General features: G+C 41.6%; 2 protein-coding genes, 1 long non-coding RNA gene and 2 other non-coding genes across 5 annotated transcripts; 2 read left to right on the plus strand and 3 right to left on the minus strand.

Annotated features, from left to right (window-relative positions):
* The first annotated feature begins 2649 nt into the window (after nucleotides 1–2649).
* Nucleotides 2650–6392, plus strand: LOC103440281 (probable LRR receptor-like serine/threonine-protein kinase At4g36180). Its single transcript, XM_008378958.4, has one exon. The coding sequence runs from the start codon at nucleotides 2858–2860 to the stop codon at nucleotides 6284–6286; it is 3429 nt and encodes a 1142-aa protein (XP_008377180.3). The 5' UTR covers nucleotides 2650–2857; the 3' UTR covers nucleotides 6287–6392.
* Nucleotides 6393–9984: 3592 nt separating this feature from the next.
* TRNAE-CUC (transfer RNA glutamic acid (anticodon CUC)) lies at nucleotides 9985–10057 on the minus strand. Its single transcript has one exon. It is a non-coding gene; the product is annotated as a tRNA-Glu (tRNA).
* A 1659-nt stretch (nucleotides 10058–11716) lies between these two features.
* On the plus strand, nucleotides 11717–12275 carry LOC139198437 (uncharacterized). Its single transcript, XR_011583966.1, has 2 exons — nucleotides 11717–11820; nucleotides 11953–12275. It is a non-coding gene; the product is annotated as an uncharacterized lncRNA (long non-coding RNA).
* A 2010-nt stretch (nucleotides 12276–14285) lies between these two features.
* On the minus strand, nucleotides 14286–17989 carry LOC103440336 (probable LRR receptor-like serine/threonine-protein kinase At4g36180). Its single transcript, XM_008379011.4, has one exon. It carries the CDS (start codon nucleotides 17838–17840, stop codon nucleotides 14418–14420), a length of 3423 nt encoding a protein of 1140 aa, XP_008377233.3. The 5' UTR covers nucleotides 17841–17989; the 3' UTR covers nucleotides 14286–14417.
* Nucleotides 17990–19534: 1545 nt separating this feature from the next.
* On the minus strand, nucleotides 19535–19607 carry TRNAE-CUC (transfer RNA glutamic acid (anticodon CUC)). Its single transcript has one exon. It is a non-coding gene; the product is annotated as a tRNA-Glu (tRNA).
* Between the last annotated feature and the right edge of the window lie 89 nt (nucleotides 19608–19696).

A 19696-nucleotide genomic window follows, 5' to 3' on the forward strand; every position in this document is an offset into this window, starting at 1 on the left:
ATAGCAGTGAACAAGTAGAGTATACTAGGACGCTTGAGAGAACAAGTAGAGTATACTATGACGCTTGAGAGAACCATGTTGAAAGAATTCGGCAAAATGGCCCCGTAACTTCTGGAGAAGGGGTGCTTTCTAATCTTTTGATTAAAAAAGCAACACATACCAGGAATATGCTAAGTTAGTACAAACTACAAAGAGGGAACATAAATTATTACCCTTAAAAACTAGGAAGTTTTAATGAAATATTCATGATATTGTTCACTTGTGACGAAAAATCATATTTTTACTTTTCTCTAGTATTATTCATTACACATTTATTTACCATTTTTCATTAAAACTAAAGTTTTTTTTGAACTTTTCGTTTGTTTTCTTTAAAAACTACTATGTCGTAAGCATGGTCTGAAATGCCGATATTATCAGCGATATTTCACTGATAATATCGGTTTTGTGAAAGAGCGATATTTTAATACTTATCCACTGCATTTTCGTCAAAATATCGCGATATTATCGATAATATCGCGATATTACTGATAATATCGCGATATTTTAGGGTGATGCGAATCAGAGAAGAACGTCAAAGCTTCTACAACTCCGGCCGACTGTAAAAGAGCACCCTATTCCGATCTAGGTATCAAAATGAAATACAAGAGGAGAGGAATGTGTTTATAACTTCCGTTTGCCGCGAAACGGTCGGAGCTGACTCATACCACCTCCTTCATTAGAACCTTGAAAGGGAACTACGGATCGGTGGCGATTCGGGATCTCCACCCATTAAGAAACATACCCAGAACTCCGAATCTCGAAACCGACGACGACGAAGACGAGTCGTCGAAGTTCCCATCTCCGCCCCGGCTCCATCCCCCGCTGTTTCCTCCCGTTCCTGCGCCGCCACCGCTGCTGTTCCCATCTCCACCCCGGCTCCATCCCTCGCTGTTTTTGTTTCAAAGAAAAAAACGAAGGTAAAGCTAAGATCTGAGAGGAGTGAGAGAGAGGTAGGGATAGATGAACATATGATTTTGTTTGGCTGAGAAAGAGAGTGATGTGGGCAAGAGAGAGAGAGAGACACAGGTGGATGATAGAAATTTGTGTGGTATGGGTGCGTTTAGGAAAGAGAGAAGATGAGTGTGGATGTCGGCATAAGTCTTTGAGAAAGCAATAAAATACTAATATAATTGTGTTTTTTTTATTGGAAACTAATATAATTTTGTCTTTAAAACATCAAGGGGATTCGAACCCCTCCCATTTTATTCCTTCAACACCTTGACCACCATATCACTTATGTTTTTGTGAAAATATGCTAAAATATACTTACTCTACACATAAAGATGATGAAGATAGTGAAAATTTTGAATCTCATAGGAACTCTATGTGGTACTAAGTCACTCATGTATCTTACCATGCAATGTATAAAGTGTAAAATATTGTACTAATTCATTATATATAAATGATTATGGTGTGTTTAAATTTATTTAATTAATTACTACATATTCTCTACCCTCACAATGTTTGCCAGCTCGCTATATAATCAACTTAAATCCATCATGCAATGCATTTCATTTCAATTTTTTGTGATAAACTAATAGATAATTGACTAAATAAACATCCTGCAAAGTTTCAATAAAAATTTTCAAGTTTTTTGTACAATTTCCGTAGTTTTTATTCAATTTTTATCGATATCGATAATATCTCGATATTTTCATTTAAATTTCCGTATTTTTAAACTACCGATATTTCCGATATCATCGATATTTTATATCTTGTCGTAAGTTAACACACAAGGCACTGTTGGATTGAGTTGGGACGCTGTCACAACGACCTTTCGGTTGAGTGTATGTTTGAAATTATTTGCTTAAGAAAGTAACGCTTTCGACCTTTTCTCCCGCGCATCTTCCCCGCCTTTTTACAACAGTCGCCATGGACAACATCATTGACCTTTTGAGGGGGACCGCTCCAATTATTACTCTCATTTTCTTTATCGAGGATATTCGCCGGATTCTCTTTGTAAGGATTTCAGGAATCTTTAAATTATATATATTTATCGTATATAGTGTGATCAGTAATCATTATAATTTTTTTTATTTAAAATTGAATATAAATAGTAATTGAAGAAAATTGACAACACAATACATATTAAACGAATGTAATTAGAAAATTCTCAATATCCTTACAATAAGAATCCTGCGAGAAGCCTCTCTCTTCTTTCTCCACCTTATTTCATTTATTTATTTATTTTTCAACTAAAAATTGAAAATAAATAAACAAATAAATAAATGAAAAACTAATGAAAAAAACTTGAAAATTTTGAGTTTTAACATAAAGATAAAATAAAAGGTAAAATAAATAGTAACATAATTGACTTTTTAATATAAAAATATAATTTTTCGTTAAAGTAGACGGTAATAAGAATTTTTCGTTAAACTCCAACTAAGTAAAAAGGGAGCTCTGAGACTTGCTTTTCCCCTTTTTTTGGCAAAATTGTCGTCCACAAGTACGAAAGACTTTCACCCGAAGAGATCCGATCTTTGACTCCAATAGCGAGCCAAGTACATACCTTTTACACGTGGCATCTGCCCATTGACTGGTTGTGAACTTACCATACATCTGCCCGCACAGTAAAACACCACCACTGCCACTTCAGTCCTCAGTAAGTATCACTCATCAGCTGCTCACTTGGAACCCTAACTCTCTCCCTCTTTCTCTCCGCCTTCTCTTTCCTCTGAGCAGATCTTCTTCTCCTTCTTATCTGCAACAATGGCGGCCTCTCGATCCACCTCCTCCCTCCACCACCACAAACCCAGCAGCGTAACTAATCTATAAACCCAGCACATTCTGCGTTCCAGTCCTCCCTCTGGCCTCTCTCATGGCGACGCTCGCTTTCCTCTTCCTCATAACAATTGCTATTCCAACTATTTATTTCCCCACCACCTTAACAGTGGCTCAACGGCCGAGTGCGGAAACGGTACTCTCTGAGATCCAAGCGTTAACGGCGTTTAAGCGTAACCTCCACGACCCTCTTGGCGCTCTCGACGGCTGGGATACGTCCACGCCGTCGGCCCCGTGTGACTGGCGCGGCGTCGTCTGTTACAACAACCGGGTGCGGGAGCTCCGCCTGCCTCGTCTCCACCTTGGCGGCCGAATTACTGACCACCTCGCCAGCCTCCGCGAACTCCGCAAGCTCAGCCTCTACAGCAACAACTTCAATGGCGCCATACCTCCTTCTCTCTCCCAATGCGCTCTCTTACGGGCTGTTTACCTGCACGGCAACTCGCTCACCGGAACTCTTCCGCCGGCGATTTTCAACCTCACCAACCTCCAAATCCTCAACGTCGCTCACAATTTCCTCTCTGGAAAAATCTCCGGCGACATTCCGGTGAGGCTCCGTTACCTCGACCTCTCGTCGAACACATTCTCTGGTGAGATTCCGACGAACTTCTCCGCCGATTCAAGCCTCCAGCTTATCAATCTCTCGTTCAATCGGTTCTCTGGCAGTGTCCCGGTGACTATCGGACGTCTCAAGAATCTTGAGTATCTGTGGTTGGACTCGAACCAGCTGCACGGTACCCTGCCTTCGGCGATTTCCAACTGCTCCTCACTCGTACATTTGAGCGCCGACGACAATGCGCTGAGAGGTCTGATTCCAACGACGATAGGAGCGATGCCGAAGCTTCAGGTGGTGTCGCTGTCGCGGAACGAGCTGTCAGGGGCGGTCCCCACGTCGTTGTTGTGCAGTACTGCAAACAACGACTCGTCGTTGAGGATTGTGGAGCTCGGATTCAATGCGCTCACGAGCATCGCTGAGCCGCCAGATATCTCAAAATGTTCGAGTGCATTGGGGGTTTTGGGCTTAAAATCCAATCAGATAAGTGGCTCCTTCCCATATTGGTTGACAAACGTGACGACAATTATGAAAGTTCTAGATCTTTCTGGAAACTTGTTTTCGGGTCAATTGCCGCCGGAGATTGGCAATCTTCTCCGGTTGGAGGAGTTTCGGGTGGCAAATAACTCGCTGTCCGGTGAAATTCCTGGTGAGATCGTGAAATGTAGCTTGTTGCAGGTCCTTGATGTTGAAGGAAATAGGTTTGCAGGTCAAGTTCCACTTTTTTTAGCAGGAATGAGGAGCTTGAAGGTGTTGTCTTTGGGTGGGAATTTATTCTCCGGTCCCATTCCGGTGAGTTTAGGAGCGCTTTCGCAGCTCGAATCTTTGGATTTGAGCAACAATAATCTGACCGGGAAAGTTCCTGATGAGCTAATGATGCAGCTAAGCAACTTGACTAGTTTGAATCTGAGTAATAACAAGTTTTCTGGTGAACTTATTAATGTTGGAGAGTTGAAGAGCTTGCAGGTTTTGAACTTGAGCAATTGTGGGTTTTCGGGGAGTGTTCCTGCGAGCATTGGCGGTTTGATGAAGCTTGAAACACTTGATTTGAGTATACAGAAGCTTTCAGGGGAGTTGCCGGTTCAGATTTTCGGGTTGCCAAATTTACAACTGGTTGCTGTGCAGGAAAATCACTTATCAGGAGATGTCCCTCAAGGTTTTAGTAGTTTGATTAGTTTGAACTATCTTAACCTATCTTACAATGCTTTTACTGGTGATATTCCTACAACTTATGGATTTCTCAACTCATTAGTTGTTCTATCATTGTCTGGAAATCGCATTTCGGGTACAATCCCACAAGAGCTTGGAGATAGTTTGAATCTTGGAGTGCTCGAGCTTCGTTCTAATCAGTTAGGTGGCAAAATTCCAGGCGATATCTCTCGCCTATCCAATTTGAAAGAGCTCAATCTAGGTCATAATAAGTTGACGGGTGAAATCCCAAAGGAGATTTCCAATTGCTCTTCTTTGACTTCTCTGTTGTTAGGTGGGAATCGACTTTCAGGTCAAATACCACACTCATTGCCTAAGTTATTGAACCTCACAGTGTTGGATCTTTCCTCTAACAATTTGAGTGGCACCATCCCGGAAGATCTTTCGCTCATCATCCCTCACTTGAAATACCTGAACTTATCAAACAACAACCTTGCTGGAGAGATTCCGAAGCCACTGGGTTCTCAGTTCAACGATCCTTCTGTGTTTGCAAGGAATGGAGATTTATGTGGGAAGCCATTGGATAGAGAATGTGCAGATGTGAGAAGGAGAAAAAGAAACAGGTTGACTTTACTGATTGCGGTGGCTGTGGGAGGAGCTTTTCTTCTGGCGTTGTGTTGTTGTGGCTATATTTACAGCCTACTGCGATGGCGGACAAAACTTAGAGAAACGGTAATCGGGGGGCAGAAGAAGCGAACTAGCCCTCGAACAAGCTCAGGGGATAAAAGCAGCCGGGGAAGTGGCGATGGAGGGCCAAAACTTGTGATGTTCAATAGCAAGATCACGTATGCAGAGGCATTGGAAGCAACGAGACAATTCGATGAGGAAAATGTGTTAAGCAGGGGAAGATATGGACTGGTTTTCAAGGCCACATTTCAAGATGGAATGGTGCTCGCCATTCGACGGCTTCCCGATGGTTTTCTTGATGAAGGCAGCTTCCGCAAAGAAGCTGAAGATCTTGGCAAGGTGAAGCATCGAAACCTAACAGTTTTACGAGGCTATTATGCCGGTCCTCCTGACGTGAGGCTCCTTGTGTACGATTACATGCCCAATGGAAACTTAAGCGCTCTTCTACAAGAGGCCTCTCACCAAGACGGGCATGTACTAAATTGGCCAATGAGGCACCTCATAGCACTCGGCATTGCTCGTGGATTAGCCTACCTGCACTCTGCCTCAATGGTACACGGCGATGTGAAGCCGCAGAACGTTCTTTTTGATGCTGATTTCGAAGCCCATTTATCCGAATTTGGTCTAGACCGGGTAACCATAGCCACACCAGCAAAAGCTTCCTCGTCTTCAACCACGATCGGCTCCTTAGGCTACGTGTCCCCCGAAGCTGCATTAACAGGGCAAGCAACGAAAGAAGCCGATGTGTATAGTTTTGGGATTGTATTGATGGAGATACTGACCGGGAGGAATCCGGTGACGTTTACTCAAGACGAAGACATTGTGAAGTGGGTGAAGAAGCAACTTCAGAACGGTCAAGTTTCCGAGCTGCTCGAGCCCGGGCTGCTCGAACTTGACCCGGAATCGTCAGACTGGGAAGAGTTCTTGCTGGGAGTGAAAGTAGGGCTTCTTTGCACGGCTCCTGATCCGCTTGATCGACCATCTATTGCCGACATTGTGTTCATGCTTGAAGGTTGCAGAGTCGGACCCGACATCCCGTCCTCAGCTGATCCGACCTCTCTGCCTTCGCCAGCCTAATTTTCAATTTCAGCTTTTAACCAAAAAAAAATGAAAAAGAAAAAAAAAAGACTGCATTATCTTCATTGCAGCAGTTTTAGGTTTCTGATTGATTCATTTTCTACTATTGTTTTTATTCCTGGTTTTTTCCTACTTTTGCTCAATTAACTTTGACCAGTGTCACATCCTGGCCCGGCCCCATCACATTCCAGACTTGACTTCATTGTAGTACGATGTTGTCTGCTTTGGATCCCGATCACGTCTTTACGGTTTTGTTTGTGGGAACTCACACGAGAACCTCTCAGTGGGTTCCCCATCATGGGATTGTTTTCGCACGAAATTGCTTAACTTTGGAGCTCCGATGGAACTCGAAGCCAATAAGACGGCTTACAGGATCCACTTCCCCTGAGTGATGTGGGATGTAACAAACAGTGTGCTGGAAACACGATTCAGTGTATCAATGGCGGACAAAACTTAGAGAAACGGTAATCGGGGGGCAGAAGAAGCGAACTAGCCCTCGAACAAGCTCGGGGGATAAAAGCAGCCGGGGAAGTGGCGATGGAGGGCCAAAACTTGTGATGTTCAATAGCAAGATCACGTATGCAGAGGCATTGGAAGCAACAAGACAATTCGATGAGGAAAATGTGTTAAGCAGGGGAAGATATGGACTGGTATTCAAGGCCACCTTTCAAGATGGAATGGTGCTCGCAATTCGACGCCTTCCCGATGGTTTTCTTGATGAAGGCAGCTTCCGCAAAGAAGTACTTGGTTCTAACGGAGGACATGACACAAAACCGAGCGCAATGGCGTTCTAGGATTCATATAGCCGACCCCACTTAGTGGGAAAAGGCTTTGTTGTTGTTGTTGTTGTTGAGGTTAGATCCAGATAGTGAGATTTCAATTTTTAAATAAATAAATTTAAAATGAAATATTTTTATTCACAATTTCATTTATCACCGTTAGATAAGCTAAAATTTATAAATTTAAAATCTAAATTCATTGGATTCCAAACGGGGATAAAAAATTTATTTCAAATACGAGAATGATTTACATAGCACAGATAATACTGTTATCGTGACGTGACGTGATGTTAGTAATACACCTGCCGTGTATTATTGGTATGGAATGATATTGGCAGGCGAGGGGACTCACCGAAGCGACATATCATCAGGCGTATGTTGCTCCCCGGATGTTCCCGCCAAATAACTAATGCTCAATTGGGGTGAAGCACGTGGCGACAACTGTAGAGACAGGAAAGTAGCCGTTAAGATTGAACGTTCGCCAGGCACGTGGTCCCCTAATCAGATTCTCTGGGCCTTTGCTTGCACGTCAGATTTTATTAGGAAATTGTTGACCAGCACGTGGTTTCTATTTTTTATGTTGGCACCAGATGTGATCCCTTTATTTTTAAGAAAACTAATGTAAAAAATTTGAAAATCTTGAATTTTAACGATAAAGATAAAATAAAGAGTAAAATAAATAGTATTATGATTGACTTTTTAGTGTAAAAGTGTAGTTTTTTGTTAATAATTTTTTCGTTAAAATTCCCTTATTTCTATTAGCCAGGTAGCTGCCTGCTAGGTTCATCGGACATAGAGATTTTTCAGTGTGATTGTCACACATGATAGTACATCACGTGTCATTATATAAATAGTGAGATGTGTGTGTCAAAAAGTTAATAACATCAAAAATAAAATTTTTCATGTCTTACGTAAAAACACATGATGTATCATCTATGTTCCCATCACAATTAAAAATTTCTCCATTTGGCAGGACCATGAAATGAAAGCATAGATAGGGCCGGAACGCTCACGCTTCGTGTCTCACTTTCTAAAGGCCATGGCCTTTACCCTTCTTTGCTTCTAATTCACTCACAAAACGGGAAAATGATGTCCGCAATCTTTTATACTCTACAGTCTTCTTCTTTTTTTCTAGTTTTTAAATTGAAATTGAATAAAGGGGTCTGCTATCCACACATCTCATTTTACTTCTCGCATACCCTTTGTTAATTTATGTTCGTTGATCTTTTTTACTTCATCCAATCCGACGGCTAAAAATTAAAAGGGTGTGGATATCATAACCTTTGAATGAATTAAAAGTGCATCGAAGAGAAAACAGGTATGCGGAGATCATTTTCCTTAGACTGACGATGGGAGGCATATAGTAGGGGAACGGGAAGGAATTCACACAAGAAATAATAAGCTACCTGCTCAGTTGCAGTTATCATCAAAACAGGCACTGTTGATATATATGTTGTTAGAAGTTTTTGTCAAAATATACAAGAGCTGCCCCTCTCAGCCTTTGCGACACCAAATAGCCGCTCGCTGCATTGACACACTCCCCGATAGAGTGGAAGGTTACACCAGCAGCCCTGAGAATTCGAGTTCCTTGCTTTGTAAGGGGATGACGAGGGATATGAGGAAAGAGATAGGCAGCAAAATCAACTTGGCCGCAAGAAGTTGCAATTCCGAGAGTTGCCCGGAGGTCCAAGTCCAGGCAGCTCCTTTTAACAAACCATTCCGAAAATTGCTTACAGAGAATCATGGCAGCCATGATCAGAGGACGCTCGAAACCTTTGGAATGTAATCTTCCACAAGATAATCGATGGTATCAACCCTAGAATACATACACGATCAATGCCCGATCAACGTTAACGTCCAGATTGTTTTTTTGAGCAACCTTCAATAAGATGCTCACAAGCCATGTACTCGAGGTCGAGGAGTCACTCAAACACCCATCGACAATGTAGTTGTTCGCATACCCAACAACCTTGGAATTGCAGTGGTAACCCATATCCCAGGATCATGACCAAAAGAACAGCTGAAGAACAGCAGGGAAAGGACAATTTCGAAGTCGTCGGACGTGAGCTCGTTACCAGCAAGATCTATGAACGTTTTAAACGCCGATAACTTTAGTTCGATCTCCACAGACGACTTGTTCAAATGCAACAGCTGCATGCAGTGGCACTAGAATCTGGAAATTGCTTCTGAATTCTGTTGAAATGTCCCACAGCCGTATTAATGATAAAATAATAGTTTAAATGTCATAATCTCACTCCAACTAATACCGAGGCATTTTGTGATAAAACCTCACACCTGACGGATTGTGCAGGTGGTAATTACTAAGTTGAGGACAATATCGGTGTTGTTGAAAGTGGGCCGTATGGCCCGTCTCTCTGATAATTCTACATGGCATCAAAGTAAGGGAGCGGGCCCATACTATACTATACTGCCACGTGATGGATGGGTCCCCTTGGCCCCGCGCGATGATGTTGGGTCCCTTGGCCCCGCGTGTAGGGTGAGTCCCCTTTGCTTTACGTGATTGTGGTTGTCGATGTGTGGATCTCCCACGTCACGTGTGACCCACTAATTGGGTCCCGCGTGAGGGGGCATGTTGAAATATCCCACATCGGCCGTATCAATGATAAAATAATAGTTTAAGTATCATAATCTCACTCTAACTAATACTGAGACCTTTTATGATAAAATTCCACACCTGACGGATTGTATGACCCGTCTCTCATAATTCTACAAATTCTGACAAATATTATCAAGGATCCCTCCCCTCCCCCGAGTAGAGAAAGCAGGAAGGAACAAGTAATAACCTGGAAAAACGAAACCAAAGAAGTAAGGGATTGGTGGTGTAGGAATTTGGGCCTTTGGCATAAGCCCATGTGAAATTAAAAACCTCAAAAGCAAAAATAATGGAAAAAAACAGAGTTCCGTTGCCGGGACTTGAACCCGGGTCTTTCGGGTGAGAGCCGAATATCCTGACCAACTAGACTACAACGGATTATTGATGGCAACAATAAAATATAAATACAAATGTGTTAAATCCACCGTCTGACAGATCAAGAGCTCATTTGGAAGTGCTTTTAGTGAATTTTTTTTAAACCAATCCTTAGTAAAATTCAAGTGGATCCTGAAAAAACACTTTAGTGCTTCTTCCAACGCTTTCAGTCATTTTGAAAGTATTTTCAAACGAGCCCCAAATTTTTAAAATTTGAAGTGTATCTTTCTTACATTGTATGCATATATTCCTATAGAAAAAAATTAGGGCTGATTTACTTTACCTCCATGTTTTGTCAATACAAACATTGCACATGTTTTGTCAATACAAACATTGCACATGTTTTGCTTGATTTAGTAGGCACTACTTTGTATTGTGTATTGGGAATCATGATATTTTCTGTGTGAATGAGCAGAGAAATTTGAGTAGGGATGGTCATGCAATCTCACAACCAAATGAGTACAACTCTATTTTGGCACCTTTCGACTCTCAATATGTAAAATTTTCAAAGCACAACCAAATGAGATTCTTCATAAACTCTGTCAACTTATGTTTTTCGCATAATATTTTATAATGTTGGCACGAAAATTGATGTTAAACTATGAAGTGGCAGAGAGTCCTACTTTGAAATAGTCCCCCTAACATTTCTTGGGTAAACAAATATTAATTCAAATTTCTTTCGTGGTTTATCTGTTTGTATAAATAACGACATATATAGAAAAAAGAGTATACAACAATCGATGCATGGAAGTTTCTCTCGTAGTAGAGGGTCGTATTGGTGGCCTCTGTATGGCCCGAGCGAGTTATCAAATGCATGCAATGACAAAGGAAGTGAGAACGACATGTCATGCAATTGAATACAATGAATAGTTTGCTTGTTTATTGATAGTCTGTTCGTTTTCAATACAAACATTGCACATGTTTTGCTTGATATAGTAAGAACTGACTTTGTATTGTGTATTGGGAATCATGAGATTTTCTGTGTGAATGAGCAGACAAACTTGAGTAGGGATGATCATGCAATCTCACAACCAACTGAGTACAACTCTATTTGTCACCTTTCGACTCTCAATATGTACAATTTTCAAAGCACAACCAAATGAGATTCTTCATAAACTCTTTGTCAACTTATATTTTTTGTATAATATTTTATAATATTGGCACGAAAATTGACGTTAAATTGTGAGATGGCAGAGAGTCCTACTTTGAAATAATCCCCTTAACATTTCTTGGGTAAACAAATATTAATTCAAGTTTCTTCTGTGGTTTATCTGTTTGTATAAAGAACTGCAGATATAGAAAAAAGAGTATACAACAAGCAATGCATGAAAGTTTCTCTCGTAGTGAAGGGTCGTATTGGTGGCCTCTGTATGTGGCCCGAGCGAGTTATGAAATACATGCAATGACAAGGGAAGTGAGAACGACATGTCATGCAATTGAATACAATGAACAGTTTGTTCGTTTATCGATAGTCTGTTCATTTTCATGGCCGGATTAAATGTGTTGTCGACTCTCATTTGATATTTGTTAGCGTGCAGGCCCATCCTCAAAAGAGGTTAGATCCTTTTCGAACCTCACACTCCACAGTTGGCGGACCAAATAATTCGAATTGCTTAAAAGAGTGATATCTGATCCTTGGAAGAAAAAAATTATGTGTGAGATGAGCTAGTAAAAATACCAAGAAAGATGGCAAGATTTTAATTGCTCGATCGGGAGTTCTAAAGTGTGAGATCCGGAGAGGGTTGCCATCACTAAAACAAATCATCGTGAGTTTTAGCACCCTAATCTTTTTCACTATTCATTTTTAACTTTTTCATGTACTCTGCAACCTTTCTTTTATCATCTCTGCTCTTGTTCTTATTACCCATAACCGTAAGTGATGTCTCAGTCTGATGCAGTTTGTGGGATCCAGAACAACCATGCAACTTCCAGTGTGCCAGTCCTATTATTGCTTTGCACTCACGAGAAATTCTCTCTTGCAAACAAGATACATATCATTAGTGGCGTCGTCTGCTAAGATAATATAGGCGGCGCTATAAGCCCATTAGATGTTTATTTCGTATTCAGAGCAAGCTTAACACAAGGTGAATTAGAGACGAGAATACTTCTCACTTAGCTCACCGTGTAGTGTTTCATTTCAATTAATTATGAATTACTATTGCGTAATTTTTTTTTCAAATGACAATATATTATTATGTTGAAATGGTATGATAGCGGAGAAGAGAAATGTTGCAAGGACTCTCCCTCAAAGTGAGACTTTTCATGAATTATTTGCTACGTCATAGTTTAACGTCAATTTTCGTGCTAACATTATAAAACATTGTAACAAAAACATGATAGGACAGATAGATCATGGAGAGTCTCATTTTTAAGAGAATTTCCTTACATTTCTCGAGCGGAGAATACCACGATGACAGTGAATTCATTCTAAATAAAGTGACAAAAAATTTAAGAAATAAAATAAAAAATTGAAGGAAATTTTCAATGTTGGTTCATATCAAATCGAGAGGATCCTCACCTGATCCTTTTTGTGAGGATTATGGGGATCCTCCAATCGCATCTGTACCTCGTGCAGTCAGAAATCATTGTAAATTCTTTATTTAAAATTGAATATAAACAGTCTCTGACAAAAATTAACCGCATGATGTACGATGAACGGATGTGTTTGGAGGATTCTCGGGATCCTCACGAAGAGGACCCGACGATGATCCTTTCTCCACATCGAAGGCTCTTTGGACCGGACAGGGACTACGTGATGGTCAACACTTTATGAGAAAGAGATTTGGAGATGATCTCTTTCTCCAAAGCCACCAAATCAAGTAATCCAGACCCTTGAAATTTGATCCAACAACAAAAAACAGATAAGTTAGTAAAAACTTTTAAAAGTTATAATAATTTTTAGCCGTTTGATCAAATTTCAATAGTCCGAATCACTTGATTTGATGGTTTTGGAGGAAGAGATCCTCTCACTTTATGAACTAAAATCCGACGTGGAATGCCCAAAAGAATCTGATTAAGCGTCGGGGTCCGACACTTCCGTGGGTCCTAACGCCTCTGCATCTCTTTCTCCGATACAGACGCCTATGCCCTGGCGGGAGACGTCGTATCTTAACGGCTACTTTCCTCTGTCTTCAGGGCTCGACACGTGGGTTATCCCAATTGAGTGCAAGTTATTTGGCGGGAATTAGAATACCTAAACAAAAGCATTAAAAGCCTTTACCTACACCAAGCCACTATGAATGATGATATTCTGCTTAGTATTTTCAAAGTGGTTAGGAAGAATTAATGTTTATGAATGACATTGTTTTAAGGAAAAAAAAAAAGTAGACATATTAAAGTGACAACATATTAAATGAATCATGCGATGCAAAGTTAAGGTTTTAAAATACGCTAGGCTTAGTCCGGAGCTTAGCACTTACACGGAAATTTAGGTGGATTTAAATAAATTTATTATATATCCTATAAATAAGTACTACTTATACTTAAAATAATTGCATTGAGATACATTAATTGCAAAATATAATGATATATAGATTATAAGGTTTTTTTTGTTAACACACTATGTTATCTACACTAAGAGGTGGGAGAGTGGGCTAAACCTTACAATGAGTTAGCAATAATCTGGTTCAAAATTCGTCTTTTGTGAGAATGGAACTTAAGACCTCTCACTTACCAATGAAGAGAAATATCACTAGACCGTAATATTAAATGACTATAGATTATAAAGTATTAGAACATAATGAAAATAAGAGGAACGAACACATAATGTATGTCCATCTAGTATTTTACAAATCTCTTATAATTTATTGAAAAAAATATAATACAAAAATGAAAGTGATCAATTTTCTGCCTAAGTAGAGTCGCGATCTAAACGGATGCCTAGGCGGGTCTGGAAGGGTTAGGTGGGCGCTTAGGCAGTCTGGATAGGCACCTAAACACGTCTAGGCGGTCTTTTTTAATTTTCAAACACTTAGGGATTAATCAGGACGGTGCCCAACCGCTTAACGTCTAGGCTGCGCCAGGCATAAATTTTTAGAACAGTGCACAAAATTGAACACGTAACGCCACATAATAGTTATGAACACCGTCACCATAACGTCTATGATTCAGGAGAACATAGTTTAAGTCTAGCCCTATGGAGTGGTCCTTCAGCGACGTCAGGTCCAGGTTATGAACTTGAGCAAAAGCACGAATAAATGGAATAAAAGGCCAACCAACAGTAGGAAATGAATTGATCAAAAGTTAATGCGCCTTTTTTATTTTCCTGAATATTATAAACCCTAATAAGTACATACAATTGCAAGAAGGAAGACGATGATGATTGAGGTAATGATTTTTTTTAAATAAAAAATTGAATAAAAAATTAGACCGGCGAAGGCAGAGAGGTTGGATCAGCTGAGGACGGGATATCCTGTCCGACCCTGCAACCTTCAAGCATGAACACAACGTCGGCAATCAAAGGACGATCAAGCGGATCAGGAGCCGTACAAAGAAGCCCCACTTTCACTCCGAGCAGGAACTCTTCCCACTCCGACGATTCGGGGTCAATCTCGAGCATCCCGGGTTCGAGCAGCTCGGTAACTTGACCCGTCTGCAGCTGATTCTTCACCCATTTCACAATGTCTTCTTCTTCCGTAAACATCACCGGCTTCCTCCCCGTCAGTATCTCCAACAGTACAATCCCGAAGCTATACACGTCGGCTTCTTTCGTCGCTTGCCCCGACAATGCCGCTTCAGGGGACACGTAGCCTAAGGACCCGATCGGAGTAGTAGACGAGGTTGCTTCTGCCAGTGTGGCTATGGTTAGCCGGTCTAGTCCAAATTCGGACAAATGTGCTTCGAAATCAGCATCGAAAAGCACGTTCTGCGGCTTCACATCGCCGTGTACTATTGGGACAGAGTGCAGGAATGCTAATCCGCGGGCAACGCCGAGCGCAATGAGGTGCCGCATCGGCCAATTAAGTACGTGCCCGTCTTGGTGAGAAGCCTCTTGGAGAAGAGTCCCTAGGTTTCCATTTGGCATGTAATCGTACACGAGGAGCCTCACGTCCGGAGGACCTGCGTAATAGCCTCGGAGGACTGTTAGGTTTCGATGTTTCACCTTGTCGAGAGCTTCAGCTTCTTTGCGAAAACCGCCCTCATCGAGGATTCCATCGGGAAGGCGTCGGATTGAGAGCACCATTCCATCCTGGAATGTAGCCTTGAATACAAGCCCATATCTTCCCCTGCTCAACACATTTTCCTCATCGAATTGTCTTGTTGCCTCCAATGCCTCTGCATACGTGATCTTGTTAGTGAACATCACAAGTTTTGGCCCTCCATTTTCTCCACTTCCCCGGCTCCTATCTCCTGAGCTTGCTCGAGGGCTTGTTCGCTTCTTCTGGGGCCCGGTTACCATTGCCCTAAGCTTTTTTCGCCATCGGAAGAGGCTGTAAATGTAGCCACAACAACACAATGCCAGAAGCAAAGCTCCTCCCACGGCCACCCCAATTAATAAAATCAACCTATTCCTTTTTCTCCTTCTCACGTCTGCACATTCTCTACCCAATGGCTTCCCGCATAAATCTCTATTCATTGCAAACACAGAAGAATCATTGAACTGAGAACCCAGCGTCTTCGGAATCTCTCCAGCAAGGTTGTTGTTTGACAAATTCAGGTATTTCAAGTGAGGGACAAGGAGCGAAAGACTTTCAGGGATTGCTCCACTCAGCTTGTTAGAGGAAAGATCTAACACCGCAAGGTTTAATAACTTAGGCAATGAGTCTGGTATTTGACCTGAAAGTTGATTCCCATCTAACAACAGAGAAGTCAAAGAAGAGCAATTGGAAATCTCCTTTGGGATTTGACCTGTCAATTTATTATGACCTGCATTGAGCTCTTTCAAACTGGATAGGCGAGAGATACTGCCTGGAATTTCGCCACCTAACTGATTAGAACGAAGCTCGAGCACTCCAAGATTCAAACTATCTCCAAGCTCTTGTGGGATTGTACCAGAAATGCGATTTCCAGACAGTGATAGAACAACTAATGAGTTGAGAAATCCGTAAGTTGTAGGAATGTCACCAGTAAAAGCATTGTAAGATAGATTAAGATAGACCAAACTAATCAAACTACTAAAACCTTGAGGGACATCTCCTGATATGTGATTTTCCTGCACAGCAACCACTTGTAAGTTTGGCAACCCGAAAATCTGAACCGGGAACTCCCCCGAAAGCTTCTGTTTACTCAAATCAAGAGTTTCAAGCTTCATCAAACCCCCAATGCTCGAAGGAATACTCCCCGAAAACCCACAATTGCTCAAATTCAAAACCTGCAAGCTCTTCAACTCTCCAATATTAATAATTTCACCAGAAAACTTGTTATTACTCAGATTCAAACTAGTCAAGTTGCTTAGCTGCATCAATAGCTCATCAGGAACTTTCCCAGTCAGATTATTGTTGCTCAAATTCAACAATTCGAGCTGCGAAAGCGCTCCTAAACTCGTCGGAATGTCACCGGAGAATAAATTCCTACCCAAAGACAACACCTTCAAGCCACTCATTCCTCCCAAAAACAATGGAACTTGACCCGAAAACCTGTTTCCTTCAACATCAAGGACCTGCAACAAGCTACATTTCACAATCTCACCAGGAATTTCACCGGACAGCGAATTATTCGCCACCCGAAACTCCTCCAACCGGAGAAGATTGCCAATCTCCGGCGGCAATTGACCCGAAAACAAGTTTCCAGAAAGATTTAGAACTCTCATAATTGTTGTCACGTTTGTCAACCAAGATGGGAAGGGGCCACTTATCTGATTGGAATTTAAGTCCAAAACCCCCAATGCACTCGAACATTGTGAGATATCTGGCGGCTCAGCCATGCTCGTGAGCGCATTGAATCCGAGCTCCACAATCCTCAACGACGAGTCGTTGTTAACAGTATTGCACAACAACGACGTGGGGACCGACCCTGACAGTTCGTTCCGTGACAGCGACACCACCTGAAGCTTCGGCATCGCTCCGATCGTCGTCGGAACCAGACCTCTCAGCGCGTTGTCGTCCGCGCTCAAATGCACGAGCAAGGAGCAGTTAGAAATCGCCGATGGCAGAGTGCCGTACAGCTGGTTCGAGTCCAGCCACAGATATTCAAGATTCTTGAGATCGCCGATGGTCGCCGGAACCACGCCGGAGAACCGATTGAACGAGAGATTGATGAGCTGGAGGCTAGAGTCGGCGGAGAAGTTCATCGGAATCTCCCCGTAGAATTTGTTCGACGAAAGGTCGAGGTACCGAAGGCTTACCGGAATGTTGCCGGAGATTGTTCCGGAGAGGAAATTTTGAGCGACGTTGAGGATTTGGAGGTTGCTGAGGTTGAGAATCGCCGGCGGGAGAGTCCCGGAGAGCGAGTTGCCATGCAAGTAAAGAGCGCGTAACAAAGCGCACTGGGAGAGAGAGGAAGGTATGGAGCCGTTGAGGTTGTTGCTGTGAAGGCTGAGCTTTTGGAGTTCGCGGAGGTCGGCGAGCTGGTCAGTAATTCGGCCGCCGAGGTGGAGACGAGGCAGGCGGAGCTCCCGAACTCGGTTATCGTGACAGCCGACGCCACGCCAGTCACACGGGGCTGACGGCGTGGACGCATCCCAGCTGTCGAGCGCGCCAAGCGGGTCGTGGAGGTTGCGCTTAAACGCCGTTAACGCTTGTATCTCGGAGAGTGATGTTTGCCTTTGAGCGGCCGTTAAGGCGGCGGCGAAGCAAACAGGAACCGCAAATGCTACGACGAAGAGGAAGGAGAAATTAGCCGTTGCCATGGGTACTGCTGGGTACACGGTGAGGTCAGAGAGAGTACTGTATTGCAGAATGTGCTGGGTATATAATTTTATTTTTCGTAGCAGTGGGATGAGTGCTGGGTTTGTAGTGGGATGGGAGGAGCGTCTGAAGAAATGGAAGGGAAAGAAAGGAAATGGATGGATCCGTTTCACCTAATTCTTCTCATTAAACAATCTGAATATTTGAAATTTGATCAAACGGGTTAAAGTTATTATAATTTTTAAAATGAGCTCGTATTTTTAGCCGTTAAAATTTCAAAAGCTTGGTTTGTTTGATAAGAAATATTAAATGGAAGGAATCCGGAGATGATTATTTCGGGAAAGAAAGGGGTTGTGGATTTTCACTTTTGGTTTTTCCCCGATTCCCCAAAAGCTATAATCTAAAAAAAAAACCTTTTTTTTAATATTTGACCCATTAAACCTTTTTTATTTGTGAAAATGACCCGGAAAGTCTCTTTCCGGCGAGGTTCTTGCATACGGCCGTCCGTGGGCCGGCACTCTCCCACATAAAATGGAGCCCCTGCAAGACCGGGTAGTAGTAACCAAATACGAGAGGACTGGGGTAGTCCACAAACAGGCATTAGCATTCCTTAGAATATCTTTTATGATCACATCATCACATGTAGGTACCGTTTGGTACGCAGGTGGGACGGAATAGATGATGTAAATATTGAAAAAGATAAGGAGAAATTTTGTCATAAAATGTTATAAATTTGTGTTCCACGAATGTGGAACGAAAAATCAGCCAAATTTTGTCTCATGGGACAACCCGTTCCACAGTTTTTAGGGGCACCAAACGTGGGACGGAACGACTTATCCCGTTCCGTCCCGTCCCATCCCATGTACCAAACGGTACCTATTTACTCGTATTACAACACGACATTTTTTCTTGTCATCAAGCGAGGTTTCTTAGTGTTACTATCATAGAGCTCCGAACCATTAGTAATTTATTCCTGTTATGTGTCTCTTTGAGACAATTTATGAAAATTAGGTGTTTTTGAGACAACCTAAAACGTTAATGACTACATTTGAGAACTAAAAACACTCGTGTCATTGAAAAATATATCTTAAAATGGGGCATATTAACCATATCGTCTTTTTATATTATAACACGTGAGACACCACTTTTTTTACCCAGATACATGTAAAAATTTACATAGGATAGCACAAATTATGCAAACCCAAACGTGAATATCAAGAACTATAGTTGCGTCTTTATGAAAAAATGCAACTTGATTACCATCACGGGGTATAAAATACAAAGATGCACTACCATCAACACCTTACTAACAACAGAACTACCAAACGAAAAATACAGCACACTAGACAGTGTATATTTTCGATCTGGGCCTCGATAAAAAAACCTCTCCAAAATCTGAATCTCTCTTTCATACAACAGTCAAAAGGAAAACTAATGAAAATTATTTGAAAACTTTGAGTTTTAATCAAAAGGAAAAAAAGGTGTTGTAAGTGAATAGTACCAAAAGTGACTTTTAGAGTAAAAATATATTTTTCGTTAAAAATGAACAATATCAAAAGTGTTTCGTTAAAACTCGCAATGTTTTAGTTGGGTCTATATCCACAGCATTTTTTGGGCTAAGAGTAATGAGAGAAGCGAATGAGCCTTTAACTGAAGCCCATATGAAGACAAAAAACTCAAAAAAGATAAAAGCAAATTCCGTTGCCGGGACTTGAACCCGGGTCTTTCGGGTGAGAGCCGAATATCCTGACCAACTAGACTACAACGGATTTGATATTGTGTCAATAAACAATGAAATATATTCAAATTAATTGATGCCAGAAATAAAAATCTCTCATATTGGAGGTATAGAGTGGAG

Source organism: Malus domestica, chromosome 08 (genome assembly GCF_042453785.1).
Source record: "Malus domestica chromosome 08, GDT2T_hap1".
In the NCBI taxonomy this organism is placed as follows: domain Eukaryota; kingdom Viridiplantae; phylum Streptophyta; class Magnoliopsida; order Rosales; family Rosaceae; genus Malus; species Malus domestica.

Bases quoted from the DNA above. Each gene is read 5' to 3' on its own strand.
- LOC103440336 (XM_008379011.4), bottom strand. From the start codon at position 17,840: ATGGCAACGGCTAATTTCTCCTTCCTCTTCGTCGTAGCATTTGCGGTT.
- LOC103440281 (XM_008378958.4), top strand. From the start codon at position 2,858: ATGGCGACGCTCGCTTTCCTCTTCCTCATAACAATTGCTATTCCAACT.